The sequence below is a fragment of the Delphinus delphis genome, chromosome 3 (assembly GCF_949987515.2).
Source record: "Delphinus delphis chromosome 3, mDelDel1.2, whole genome shotgun sequence".
Taxonomy (NCBI): Eukaryota; Metazoa; Chordata; class Mammalia; order Artiodactyla; family Delphinidae; genus Delphinus; species Delphinus delphis.
This window is the reverse complement of record NC_082685.1, coordinates 108906490-108921570: the sequence shown is the minus strand read 5'-3', so window position 1 is coordinate 108921570 and position 15081 is coordinate 108906490. Positions and strand designations below refer to the sequence as shown.

At 41.8% G+C, this 15081-nt stretch overlaps 1 protein-coding gene across 5 annotated transcripts in view; it reads left to right on the top strand.

The window, feature by feature from the left end:
* RASGRF2 (Ras protein specific guanine nucleotide releasing factor 2) overlaps positions 1 to 12294 on the top strand; it is a 233008-nt gene extending 220714 nt beyond the window's left edge. For all 5 annotated transcript variants that reach the window (XM_060009219.1, XM_060009218.1, XM_060009217.1 and 2 more), the window contains 4 exons: positions 2337 to 2416; positions 4046 to 4163; positions 4743 to 4811; positions 7638 to 12294. In XM_060009219.1, coding sequence (XP_059865202.1) covers positions 2337 to 2416; positions 4046 to 4163; positions 4743 to 4811; positions 7638 to 7730 — 360 coding nt within the window. In that variant the 3' untranslated portion in view covers positions 7731 to 12294. The remainder of the gene's footprint in view (positions 1 to 2336; positions 2417 to 4045; positions 4164 to 4742; positions 4812 to 7637) is intronic.
* The last annotated feature ends 2787 nt before the right edge of the window (positions 12295 to 15081 follow it).

Genomic DNA, 15081 nt, shown 5'->3' with positions numbered 1-15081 from the left:
ACTCTTTTCTAGAGAGGCTGTACCGTTTTACATTCCTATCAGGAGCGTATGAGTAAACCAGTTTCTCCACATTCTTTTTTTTCTAGATATAAATTTATTTATTTGTGGCTGCATTGGGTCTTCGCTGCTGTGTGCGGGTTCTCATTGCAGTGGCTTCTCTTGTTGCAGAGCATGGGCTCTAGGCGTGCGGGCTTCAGTAGCTGTGGCTCGAAGGCTCTAGGGCACAGGCTCAGTAGTTGTGGCTCACAGGCTTAGTTGCTCCGTGGCATGTGGGATCTTCCCGGACCAGAGCTCGAACCCGTATCTCCTGCATTGGCAGGCGTATTCTTAACCACTGCGCCACCAGGGAAGCCCTCTCCACATTCTTGTCAGCATTTGGTGTTATCACTATTTTTAATTTTAGCCATTTTGAAATCTCACCATTGTTTTAATTTGCACTTGCTAATGGCTAATAATGTTAAACATCTTTTCATGTGCTTGTTTGCATCTGTATATCCTCTTCAGCAAAATGCCTAATCATGTCTTCAGCTCATTTTTTAATTAGATTGTTTGGTTTTTTTACCTTTGAGATTTGAGAATTCTTTCTATATTCCTCCACTTCATTCTTCTGTTTTGAAATTATTTTAACTACCTTAAGTGCTGTGACTTCCATATAAATTTTAGGATTAAAAACTATGTCTTAAAAACTTTACTGAGATTTCCATTGGAATTCCATTAAACCAATCAATTTAGGGAGAATTGACATCTTTACTACACTGAGTCTTCCAGTCCATAAACACAGTATTTCTCACAATTTCTTTAGGTTTTCTTTGATTTCTTAAATCAGCCTTTTGAAATCTTCAACATACAAGTCCTGTATATGTTTTGTTAGATTTATGCCTAAATATTTCATTTTCCTTGGAGATATTTAAATGTTCTTGTGGTTTTAATTTTGGTTTTCACACATTCATTGTTAGTATATACAAATGTAATTGATTTTTGTGTGTTGGTCTTGTATCCGTAACCTTGCTGAACTCACTTATTAGCCCTAGGAGCTTTTTTGTAGTTTCCTTGGAATTTTCTACATAGACAATTATGTCACTTGTAAATAGGAACAATCTTATTTCTTTCTTTCCAATTTATATGCCTTTATTTCCTTTTCTTGCCTTATTGCTCTGGCTAGACTTTCCAATGCTATGTTGAATAGGATAGTAAGAGAGGACATTCTTACCTTGTTCTTGATCTTGGGGGGAAAGCTTTCAGTTTTTCACCATTAAGGATGGTGTTAGCTGCAGGCTTTTTATAAATGCTTTTCATAAAATTGAGGAAGCTACTTTCTCTTCCCTAGTTTTTGAGAGATTTTATGATGAATGGGTATTGGAATAGTATTTTTATTTTATTTATTTTTATTTAAAAATTTTTTTAACATCTTTATTGGAGTGTAATTGCTTTACAATGTTGTGTTAGTTTCTGCTGTATAACAAAGTGAATCAGCTATACATATACATACATCCCCATATCTCCTCCCTCTTGTGTCTCCCTCCCACCCTCCCTATCCCACCCCTCTAGGTGGTCACAAAGCATCGAGCTGATCTCCCTGTGCTATAGCTGCTTCCCACTAGCTATCTATCTTACATTTGGTAGTGTATATATGTCCATGCCACTCTCTCACTTCACCCCAGCTTATCCTTCCCCCTCCCCGTGTCCTCAAGTCCATTCTCTACGTCTGCATCTTTATGGAATAGTATTTTTAAAGTGGGCTTCAAATGGCTATATCAGAATCCAAAAGCTGGACACTGACCCCTTGGTCATGGCTGGGTTTTGCCTCCCTCTAACGCGGTGGTGGCCTCAGCCATTAGGCACTGGATACAAAGAGCATATTATCCTGTCACACACATGTCACATTTCATCAGAGTCGGTATTGGTCAGTCCATAGCCAAGCACAGAATATGTGCTTTAATGACTTGGAAATTAACAGTCGAAAAGATTCATCATGAAAACTCCCTGACACAAGACTTCTCTTTTAAGATTCCCTATTCAACATGTGCTTTTCAGTTCTTTAAGTTCCGAAGTTTCTTGTGCATTACAGTTTTTCTTTTCTACACATTTTCTCTCTTTTTGGCTCAACGATTAGTGTAGTCACTTTTCTTTACGTGTTCTTCCTCCTTTTTTTAAACATTAAATTTAAATATAATGCCCCCCTCTGTACTTTGAAAGTCATATCACATCACAATAGTCTGGCAAAGGTATCAGTAACTGCCACTGTAGAAGAGAACTGAGCATCTTTTGGTAACTTACCACCTTACCAAACCATAGGAATATTTTCATGACATACTAAGTTATTTGTTTCTTTCTAGACAAAAGCTCTAATGGACAAGCTTCAGAAGACTATTTCATCTGAAGGAAGATTTAAAAATCTCAGAGAAACCCTTAAAAAGTATGTCTATCTTAATTATTAAATTATTCATAATTCACAAATATGTTTATATAATTTTTATAGTGTACAAATAGTCACTTACCTCCTACTTTGGCTTGAAAAGAAAAACAAATGGGAACAACTTCCATCACGTAGGTGTTTTTCTGATTTCCCTTTTCATTTGGAATACTGTGGATACAGTAAGTAAATAGCTTATGGACATACTCGTGGTATGCAGAGCTTTCCAAATAAGAAGAAAATATCACCATAGTAAATCAAACCACATAAAGAGTAAATAAAACTCTTTTACTATAAAGAGTTTCTTGACTTGGTATTTCTTAATCTAAACACAGTGATTTCCTGTGATTTTTTTTTTTTTTTTTTTTTGTGGTACGCGGGCCTTTCACTGTTGTGGCCTCTCCCGTTGCGGAGCACAGGCTTCCGGAGGCGCAGGCTCAGCGGCCATGGCTCACGGGCCCAGCCGCTCTGCGGCATGTGGGATCTTCCTGGACCGGGGCATGAACCCGTGTTCCCTGCATCGGCAGGTGGACTCTCAACCACTGCACCACCAGGGAAGCCCTCCTGTGATTTTTTAATTTAAATATTCCAGTGCCTATTGATTATTGTTATGTATTTTTGACCTTTTATTGCTGGATCATTCTCTCTTTCTACAGACACGCACACACACACACACACACATGTGCACAGAGACAGAGAGAGAGAGAGAGAGAGAGAACAAAATGTATTCTCCTGCAACTTGTTTTCTTATCATCTACTGCACATACTTGCCTTACTCTGGAAAATATTGTCCTGTGATGCCCTGAGAGAAAGAAAGACTCATAGTAACAACAGTGACAACAATAGCACAAGAACTATTCACTGAATACTTGCTAAATGACAGACTCTATGTGAAGTGCTTGATGTGTCTAATTTAAGCCTCACAGCAAACTAAAGAGATAAGTTTTATTGTCTCCATTTTACAGACAAGGAAACTCCAGTTCAGAGAGTTTGCCCTGCATCACTTAGTAAGTGGTCAAGCAGGGACTCAAACCCAGTTCACTCTGGATCAAAAGGCCATATTCTCAGCCTCTAGACTCCTTGAGAAAAACAAGTTCATCCCCCTTCCAAACAGCAAAGGTCTCACTTTAGCATGTAGTTGTCATATTAATTAAGTCTATACCTTCTAAAACATTTAAGTACTAACTAAAACAGAAAACAAGTTTTACAAGCTCTAATTACATTGATTTTTTTTCCACCCACTTCTTTAAGGTTGAATGTTTGCACTTTAATGAGGTGAGGGCGTGGGGTTTTCCTACATGCTTTTACCCCTCAGAGAAGTGTGGCCAATGCAGATAAATACTGCAAGCAAGTCTCGCTAGCAAACGTTAGTATTTGTCTGTAAGACATCCCGTTGTTTGAAATACCATTGTCTCAAACACATAGTAAAGCATGGGCGGTAATTTTGTATCATATTCTATTGTGAGGCATATTTAAAACTCTGCATATCATAAGTGTGCTTCTGAAAATGGAATTTAAAAACTTGATTCTTCAGGGTGGGAGCAGCACATTTGCTTCCTATTTATTTTAAATGGGGAGGTAAGTGGACACTTGTGGGAATGAGCATGACAACAGTACCTCTTGGTCTTGCAGTTGTAACCCCCCTGCTGTTCCTTATCTGGGAATGTACCTGACAGACCTGGCGTTTATTGAAGAAGGAACACCAAACTTTACTGAGGAAGGCCTCGTCAATTTCTCCAAGATGAGAATGGTAGGTGAGAATTTCATACAATCAGGCTGTCTCAGTGACATCAGTGGCTTACAGAGAAGAGGCGACATCATGGAAGGTCACTGCTTTTTATGCTCGAGGTGAAGAGGTGGTGGACACTGGTGGTGGACACCTGATGTTGGCTGATTCAGGAGGTTTTCGCAGGTCCATTTCAGCTTGCAGTCTGGACAAAGAGGGTAGGGAATAAAGCTCTAGGGATGACTTTCTAGGACTGACCAGTGATAGACAGGTGCTGAGGCTTCTTGCTGGACAGCTGGGTTCTAAGCACCAAGTTAGAAGCAAGGAGCCCATGGACACTAGCACCCAGGGCTTGCCACTCCTGAACCTGAGGCCGCCCCATGCCAGCTGTTTCCCTGATGGTGAATTCAGTATTTCCTTGCTGTTAGCATTTTGTGTGGCTCATTAAAGGACAAGAAAGCCCTGGGGCCTGGAGCACGATGGGACAGGGCTCCAGATACCTCACTGGAGGAAGGGACTGACTTCTCTGGGACGGGCTTCCAGAAGAATGTGCTGCAGCACAGGGGCAGTACTTAGGCTTTGCTCTTGTTGTTTCTCTGTCAGATATCACACATCATCAGAGAGATACGCCAGTTCCAGCAGACTTCCTATCGAATAGACCATCAGCCAAAGGTAATATTGTGTGGTTGTAAGAGAATTTAATGAAGAAAAAAGGGGAAATTAATTCATTGGAAACAGCAGTAGAGTAGATCAATAATACCGAAAGCTGACTCAAAGAAAAGACCAATAAAACAGACAAACCTTTGGTAACTCTGAGTAAGAAAAACAAGAAAGAAAGCAAAAAGAATATCAATTCATCATCAAATTCTATCTGTTTTACATCCTGTATTTCTTGTGGAGCTGGAACCACCCCTGGTCCAAACTACCAATATCTGTTACCTGGTCTACAGAATGCAAATCCATTCTGCAAATTTACAGCCAGATAGAACTCTCTGAAACACACAGTGGAAGTTGTTTGCTTTATTGGCTTCCCTTTGCTCTTAGGATAAGGAAAGAAAAAAATCTTGATATGTCCAAAAAGTCTTGCATTATGTGGTCCCTACTCATCTTTCAAGATTCATATCACGTCTTATACCCCCTTCCTCTCTCCATCCCAACCATAACTGGCCTTTATTACCTCTTTCTTTCTTTACTTTTGTTCCTTCCTTCCTCCCTCCCTCCATCCCTCCCTCCCTTCTTTCCTTCTTTTCTTTTCATTTTTTAATAGACGTTATTTTTTAGAATCATCTTAGCTTTACAGAAAAATTGAGAAGGTGAGACAGAAGATTCCCATATAACTCACAGCCAATTATCCCTATTAGTCATGGAACCTGACATACTTATTATGAAACTCATAAGGAAGCTTTAATAGGCCAAAAAAAAATAAGGACTTTTTGAAAAATAGGAAGAGTAAGGGAGAGCTTACCCTACCAGATACAGACACTAAAACTGTACTGAATAAAACAGGACTATATTGGCACAGGAATACAAACTCAATGGAGCAGGATAAAGTCCAGATGCAGATTTTGTCTATATGAAAATCTAATATGGGATAGAGGAGACGTTTAAAGAAAGCGCCAGAAAGAAACTGACCATTGTATAAATGGAATAGGAATTTCGGCTCTCTGTCTTATACCATTCACAAAAATAAATTCCAGATGAATTCACTACTTAAATATTAAAAAATATTAAATTATTTAAATAAAATATAGGACAAAATTTCATGACCTTTGGGTTTGAAAGACCCTAAACACAGAATGCAAAATCTGTAAAAGACAAGCTTGATAAAGTTTTTGCTGAATCAAAATCTAAAACTTCTATATGACAAAGGGCAATTGTTTAAAAAGTCAAAATACAAGCAGTAGACTAGGAGACAATGTTTGTAACATGTGAAACAAAGAGACAGAATAAAAGTATTCCTATAAATCTATAAGAAAAGCATAAACAACTCAATAGGAAAATTGGCAAAGCTATAAGCAGGTAACTCACAGAAGAAGAAACAAATAAATATTTGGAAAATGTTCAACTTCATTAATAAGAAAAAATGCAGATTATGAAGCATCATTATCAGCTATCAGAAAGACAAATTTTTAAAATATTGATAACAGCAAACATTAGTTAGGGTATGGGATAACAGATGCTCTTATGTACTATAGGTACAACAGTTTTGGAGGTCATTTTATATTACGTCTTAAAATTAAAAATTGATATACCAAGTAGCTGGAGTTCTTATACACTGCTGGTGAGAGTAACACGGTACAACCTCTTTGGAAAAACTGTGTCATTTGGAGGTTTCTTGAAATGTTAAATATGCATCTACCTTATGACCCAGGTATTTATCCAAGAGGGAAGTGAAAACATGCCCATTAAAAGTCTTGTATAAAATGTTTATAGCATTTCTTAATAATAGCCAAAAATTGGAAACAGCCCAGGTGTCCATAAATAGATGAATGGATAAACAAATTGTGGAACATCTATACATTGGACCCACTACTCAGCAATGGAAGAGGACCACTGAAACACACCACAATATAGATGAATCTCAAAACATTATGCTGAGTGAAAGAAGCCAGACACAAGAGAGTACATACCGTGTGATTCCATTTACGTGAAGTTCTAGAGCAGACAGAACATGTGGTGGTAGAAATCTGAGCAGCGATTGCTTCTGGCAGCAGGTCAATTGGGAAGCTGCATGAGGGAACTTTCTGGGCTGATGGAGTTATTCTCTAGCATGCTATATATGTAAGTTACATGGGTGTTTACATTTGTCAAAACTAATCAAGCTATTAATTTTACTTATGTCTGTTATATCTCAGTAAAGATAAAGAAATATTTTCATGGAGCTGCCCCATGTTCCAACATGTTCATCTCCATATCCTTTCCTTTCATTTCATTTCCAGTGTCTAGAGGACCATTCACATGTGAGCACTAGGAAACATGCTAACAAGGACTTCACTGTCACTTTGTGTCATAGTGAAACACTGACAGCCACCAAACACCCATCGATATGACATCATTAAATAAACTCTGATAAGTCACACTGTTAATGGTGCACAGCAGTTAGAGCTCTTTGTACTGACATGGGGAGCTCTCCACGACTTCTAGTTTGACAAAAGCAGAATAAAATGTATCGTTTTGATACCACTTATAAGGGGAAAAAATGATTTCTGTTAAGTGCATGGTAATGTCTAGAAAGACACAGAAAAATGTCTGGGAGAATACAAGCCAACTGATAACAGTGGCAATTCTTGAGGGCAGTGCCTGGGGGTGGGAGTTGACAGAGGACTAGAGATGTGTGATTTTTTTTTTTATAGTAAGAATATATTCATAATTTTTTTAGTTACCTAAAGTATTTCAATGCTTAGGAGAAAACGTTGAATTGTGTCGGGTTCCATCCAGAAAATGTACATACTGGTGTTGTGACAAAACTCAAAGTGGGGATTCCCCTTTTTTCTCCAGGTCACTCAGTACTTGCTTGACAAAGCCCTCATCATAGATGAAGATACACTGTATGAGCTGTCTCTAAAAATTGAACCTCGGCTCCCAGCTTGACGATCCAGCCTTGCCCTGAGTCGGTGGAATTTTCGTGGAAAGCAGAAGGGACAGAACTGTGCATGCCACGCCTCCCACAGTGCAGGGAGGACGGGGGTGATGGAGACGAAGCCAGTCTCCTTTGTCCCCCGAAGATGATGGAACCAAACGGGAATTCTGTCTCCAGCCAGGGGAGCCCAGTTGGTTGGAGTGGAAGACAGATGCTTCAGACTTGGGTGGGAAGGTGAAGAGATTGATATTTGGTAAAGCTGAGGGCACATTTGCATGAGGGAATATAAGACGGGAGGTGCTGGTAGCCATTTTAATGAAGCAGGTAAGAAGGGGAATTTGAAACTCTGCTGCATATTCTATTAGAACTCGGGGACGAGGGTCCATAGAAGAGGCTTGTGATGTTTCGCTGGCACTTTACTGGCTCGGTGCACCTCCCAGTCTTCTCCTAGGGTTTTAACTGCTTCTGTTACGTTTCCTTTGTTACAGGCTTCCAGAAGAGCCGAGGCTGCCTCTGTAGGGATGGGCCGACACATAAGCAATTTCAGTCCTCAGCATGTGCATGGTCCTCAGTGCATCATAAATATTTATATTGGAGGAATGGCATGTTCTGAAACTGCTCTTTCAGTCTTTAGGCAACAGGACAGGGAAGACAGGTTGAAAGTCAAGTGGATTTGTACGTAACATTTCCATAATTAAAAACTCAGTAGCCGTGCCCCTGCGGAGCCCAGCCAGTGGCTCTCTCGAGGTGGAGGAGTGGGGGGCTTCTTCCTGAGGCTGTGGAGACCAGGAAGCCAAGGCCCTTGGAGAGACAGGTGCAGGCTTTGCAAAACGATGGCCACGCACCTCACCGGCAAAACTGTGGAATACGACAAAAGGCCACAAAGTGCTACAGGGAAGAGTGGGTTTCAATGCTAAGTGAAAAGATATACTTAAAAATCATCTCTGCACCTTGCTGTGCTTGTTTTCTTCCCTCCCCCCCCACCGCCCCCCACCATTGGTAATGTGGGAATCTATTCTGATTTACACAAACCATTTTTAGCCTCACTATGAACGTTGATTGTATTTTTTTTAAAAAAAGCTGTTTAGTGGGATTTTCTTTTTAAAACCCACCCTTCCGTGTGCTGTTGGTAGACGGTTCTTCCTCAGTCTTTAAATTTTGAGACATTTCTGAGTGAAAATATTGTAAGTATATGGGAAATGGACCCAACCACTCAACAGCCCTTGTGTCAGGAAACCAAATGCAGGGGTTAGTCCTCCTACCCTAGGCTGGGAAAGCAACCTTGCTTCTCCCAGGATTGTTGGTTGTTGAAGAAATAGGGCTATCTCATGTTTACCTCCCTCTTCTCTTCTCAGGGAGACCTCTGCTTTCAAAGAAGAGAAAAGATATAGAGTTATTGTTACCTGAGCCTATGGCATCTGGCAGGCATGAAGCATATTGATGCAGACAATGAAAAAAAAATTGACCTGGCTGCTTTCTCTCTTTCTTTGCACTTTAATTATGTTGTTAGAGCTGACAGCTGACTAATAAATTCAACTTGCTGGCTCATAAGACCCAGGGAACTGACAATGTCCCACAGAGGTGGAGAATGTACATTTTTCCTGCATGGTAAGGGCCATGTCTGTACATAACTATATAGTGAAATATCAAGTAAGTAAAAAAAAATACTTATCATATTTGAAGACCATTCCAAAAATATTTTCAATAGCTCATATTAGCCAACAGGATAGCACTAAACCCAAGGAGGGTGACTTATGGATGCTTTATTTTTCTTTTTTAAAAAAAAGTTGCTTGTTTTTTCTCTTTAATTTCAAATAAGAGGTTGATGCATCTTGATGCATGATAAGAAGCATGGGTTGTTTGGATCCTAACAATGCATAACTTACCATTTGTTTCTCAATGTTCAGAAACAGAGTTTGAACTAATATATGTCAATTGCACCAAGCACCTCAAAGTCTTGCAAAAGAATAAGAAAGTCAAGGTTAACTTTCTTGGTGCAAAAACATAGTTTTGAAGGTGAACTAAAATCAGGACAAATCAGTGAAAGGACCACACACATAGTAGTTTCAGGCAGAGCAACATGCAGAAAGGTTGATGCATCGGACTCTGCCCTTAGAATCCCCAAAGTCTTCCAGAAGGGAGGGTGTGGTTCTGTGGGCACTGTCCCTGGAAGTTTGGACCCTTAATTCTCTGACCCAAATGTTGCAGAGGCAATGCAGCCATTCTTTTTTTTTTTTTTTTTTTTTTTGCGGTACGCGGGCCTCTCACTGTTGTGGCCTCTCCCGTTGCGGAGCACAGGCTCCGGACGCGCAGACTCAGCGGCCATGGCTCGTGGGCCCAGCCGCTTCGCGACATGTGGGATCTTCCCGGACCGGGGCACGAACCTGTGTCCCCTGCATCGGCAGGTGGACTCTCAACCACTGCGCCACCAGGGAAGCCCGCAGCCATTCTTATTAGAGAAAAATAGGAACTAGAGGAATTTCCAAATACTTCTCCCGTTTTGGCATACAGGTTTTCCTCAACTAGTGACCCAAAGCTTTCAGGCCTATTTCCTGCAGAATGTTGGAAGCGCCCCCCAGTGGTCAACTTTGGGCACTGTCAGTAGTCTATGCTGACCTTTTGCATTTTATTGAGAGTCACACACCCCTCCTTCTGCTTCGTAGAGTCTGAAGCCTTGCTGGAGCTGCAAGAGAGAGAACTCCACCTCCAAGGGAGTTGCTTTTGATGACCTGCACTATTTGGGGGCCAGCTGGGAGAGGAAAGTGCATTTTTCAATTTGGTCACATTTAAAATCCCCAAGAGCAATTTGTGGTTTCTTTTTGATTGTTTAAAGCACCCATCCTCTTCTGCCTTGCAAGCTTTGTGTGACTGTTGGAGCGTGCACCCCTGGCTGTGTCTGCTTATATTCTATTATATGAGACCCATTTCTATGAGTAGATGGGAGGTCAGCCCCTAACAGCCAAGTAGGGAACACATATTCTTGCAAAATGAACCCAGAAAATGAGAAGTAAAATCCAGTTTCTTGCTTTCAGATGAATACCCACATTTTGTACTGTCAATGAAATTATCTTGGGGATTTTAGGAGATGCCTTTGGTTATTAACTAAGACATCCAGTTTTGCTACAGGGACAAATCTCTTACATAAGCCAATATATTACACAGATTTAGGAATGAAGTAGAATGTTGTCGCTTTTCCTTAGTGATTCTCTGAAGGAATTTAAACAGGGAATTTTAAACAACTGTTGCAGTATTTTCAACTGGCTTTGACACCAAGTCCCCACTACTGTTTGCTAAATTTCAATACAGATACTGAATACCTTTGCAGAGAAAACTCCCTTATGTTCCAGTTTGGAGTGTGGGTGATGATGGACCCGCCCCTCTTTTTTTTTCTCACAGTGCTATAACAGACAAGACCATGGGTCAGCAATGATTGGGCCACTTTTAAATTCTTAACTAAAAAGAGTAATGCAATAGAGGGGTTGTTCCTAATAAAATTAACTTTTATTTTAAAAAAAAGGATTTTATTTAGCTTTTCTTTTCAAAGTTTTATTTTATTCCCCCTGGATGGGAAAAAAAGAAGAAAAAAACCTTTCCCTTCACTTTATAAGATTTTTTAAAAACCAGCCTGTGAAGTTTATCATTTTTACTGCTGTTGAAATGGTATAAAAGATAACATATTATTTATGGCTAAAGGATAGAGCTAGGCTAATGTCCACAGCCAGAAGGAATAAGTGAATAGGATTCATTTTCATTTCAGAAAGACAACTGATTGTAGCTTTAAATAATGACTTGATTACAGACACCACTGTTTGAATCCTGGTAATAAGACTTGAGTCAATGAAATCTAATCAGAGTGTCATTTCTCCATGTCTGTCAGTGACTTAAAATTAAGGCAGGGCAGAGCTAAAGTAGAAAACAACCATTTTGTTGTAGGTATAAACACACGAATGATTCAGAAAATTATTCATCTTGGCTACCACACCACATGACGTTAATATTAGGGTTGATTTGATTGTACTTGATCTCACTTGCTCAAGAAAAATAATAGTTCATCAATAAATGATGTTGAACCACTGTCTTTGACACCACCGTTGAGTTTTCCATGGAAAGGCAGTCGTGAAAGAGCACTGGACTAGGCATCCTAGCCCTGAGTCCTAGGCTCAGATCTACATCTAAAGCCTTAGGCCAGTGCTGAAACCTCTCTGATCCTCAGTTTCTTCATCTGTGAAATGGAGCTAATAGTGATTCCTGTGCTGCCTACCTCACAGGGCTGTCATGAGGACAAAATGGATTAGACTGTAAACCGTAAAGTGCTGTCCAAATGTGAGGTAACTTGATTACCATCCTCATCTCTCTTCTGCAGAGGATTTAAGTGTATTTCTTTGTGATTTGTATGTGTGTGTGATGGAAAAACCCATGTGTTACTTTGAGAATTATATTGTTTGTGTCCAGTTGCTTTGCAAATCTATGGACATTTGTGACTCCGCCAGAGGGGTTTGTGCTGTGGCCTAACACTTGCCGGGTGAGGTGTGGGTTATGCCTGTATGCAAATTAAACTTTGCCTTTCTCGAATTCTCCAAAATCTCCTTAGTCTCTTCATTTGATTCTTTTAGCATTTTTCTATCTTGTCTCTTTCGTCACAATGGGCTCCTTCAGATATTCTTTTGTTACGCTTCTGAAGTTCGGTGGGGGAAAAGGTTTAGAGGAAGCCATGCTGCAGGTACCAAAATATTAGAGAATTTGGAAGACCTCAAATAAATATTAAGGGTCATCTAGTTCCACTGTCTTTCCAGGGCTTACGTCTTTCCTGTGCCATCGTCAACCCAGGTTTGACCACCTCCAGGCACAGAAATCATTACTGTCCAAACAGCTCTGTTCACCTAATGGCAGCTGACAAACAGGCTGTGGAGAGAAAAGGTGCTGAGGCCTGGCCCAGCCGTCACTGGCTCCAACCCTGGATGAGCCCCTGAGCCATCTAGAATTACTGCAATAGTTACGTGGAATAAAACATATGAAAATACTTAAACTTTTTTCAAGTAGATGAAGTTGTCCTAACATTTAGAGCTGAAGGAAACGTGACACAGCTGTTGAGCACAAGAGAGAACTGAGGAAAGGAAGAATGTAGGTCCCTCCTGTCCCATTTGTTTCCTTTTCCATTTCTGAAATGAGCAATCAGCCTGGTGGGGATTCAGGAACCCAGGTTCCTTTCCTCTTGTTACTTGGTCATTCCTTACGGCATCGCCCTTGCCTACTGGTCAAATCTGTGTCCTGCTAAATCCAGGCTCCAGCTGGATTCGGGAACAGAAAAGAGAATAAGCCCACGACAGGAGATCTCCTTTAGAGCAAGTGATAGGGCAGTTAAACACTTCACTTCTATTCCTGTCCCTATGGCAAGACCAAGCCACATGGCCACCCTGGCCACTAGGTGTGGAAAGAGCCTTCACCCTCTGAAGGGAGTTGGCAATGATAAGAAAGGAGTACGTGTCATATGACAGAGATCACATCTGAAGGATTTTCGGAAATCTGGAATTTCTGTTGAGTCACCTGTGGAGGCTACCATCCCATCACACCACATTTATCGTAAGCGTGAGGATGACTAGGCCCCCAAAAGAAGATACCACACCCCTTTTCTCGATAAGATCCCAACGTCTCTTCTGACCTTACTTACTAACTTATGTAAAATTACACTGTAAAAGATGAGGGGTTGAGGTAAGGTGTGGGAGGTGGGGGGAGGCTAAATGTCCATTACTAAGGAATTGGGAAAAAAGAAAGATGGCAACTGCCATCCTATAAATTCTACACCTCCATGCTCTTCAAAAGCCTCACCATCCTCCGGATCTGGGCTATTTCAGGCTCACTGGATTTATTTCATCTGATGCCTGAACTGCCATGAAACAGCAAAATAGCGAAACAGCAGCTGGTGAGCCCCACAGACCTCTAGCTTGCTGCCTGTTCTGCCAGGGGAGCCAGAGGGACCATGGTCCATTGGACAGAATGTGCACACTGGGAACTCAACTCTTCAGAGGAACAGTTTGGTTGGTCCCAATCTGCAATTGTTTAATGAAAGAACATAGGAGAGCCTAGAAAATATCTGAGTATATCATATGCAGAAAGGGTATCACTTTGTAAAAATTTCAATTCATTGTAAGCTAGGTTATAATGATGGCATATATATTAACTGAGGTAAGACCAATACACAGTAAAGTGCTAGAATCTTAAGTGTACAGCTTGAGGAATTTTTACATGTGTGTACCCCCATACAACCGCTCCCAAATCAGGAAACTTTCCAACCCCAGAAGGCCCTCTCATGCACTCTCCCAGTCAGTACCCCCATGCAAAGGTAAAATATTCGTTTTTTGCTTTGGGTCATATTTAAAAGAGGTGGAGACTCTGAAAGAGAACCTCTCTAGGTGGGAGGTTATTCCTGGGCTCCATCATCCCCTCTGTACATGGATTGGGTCCTGAGAAGGAAGGGAAAGGAATCAGCTGGTGATGTGCACGTGGCCATAGAAGCTGGGTACGTGACCATCACCAGAGGCCTGGGCAGCTCCCTCTGAAATACAGGGCTGCAGTCCAAGGTCCTGGGGGGTCATTGCTATTTACAGTCAACCTTTCTGGTTTGTGGTGTATGTTCCAAGGAGGGCTATTTTTAAGCAGGGCGATGGCCTGCAGGACCTTCTGGGTAGTAAATTATGCTGGTGTGGATATAAAGCGAGATTGTCTAGCAATCTACTTCAGATGGCCTGATCTAGAAGAGACAGGTGATTGTCCCTGAATCCAGGCCCCAGACAACGAGCTGGAAGAGGATGTCCTGGTCCCTGGTTCAGAGCATGATTAAAAACTGGAGAGAGGGAGCTTTACACGTCTTCCTTAGCTTGGAGGGGAGAGGGGAGAGGGGAGAGGGGAGAGGGAAAAGGGGAGGGCCCCGGGAAGAAGGGACCATCCTCCACAGCTAACCGGGGCCCCAGGGATGGGCTCTTAAAGGAAGATAGGTACAAATTCCCTAACAGGTGCAGCAGTTTCCAGACGGTCCTTCCACCCCGAGGCCGGGGCCGGCAGGCCTGAGCAGCCAGTCAGCTGGGCTGCGGGACCAGGAACCCCTCGCAGAGTTCGGGGAGAGGCAGCCTCCAGCACCGGATTTAGGGGAGGGAAACGTTTCAGAGAAAGGGCAGATGCTAGAAAACGGCGGAAGAGTCGGAATCCGGCCTTCAAGGGCAAGGCTCCGGGACCAAGTGCGTCCCGAGGCCTCAGACGGGATTGGCCGAGACGGGCCCCGCCCTGCCCCTCCCGGCCCCGCCCCGCCCGGGAGCCCTTTCAAGGCCGGGCCCCCGCCCCTCCCCTTACAGTCCCGGGCTGTTCGCG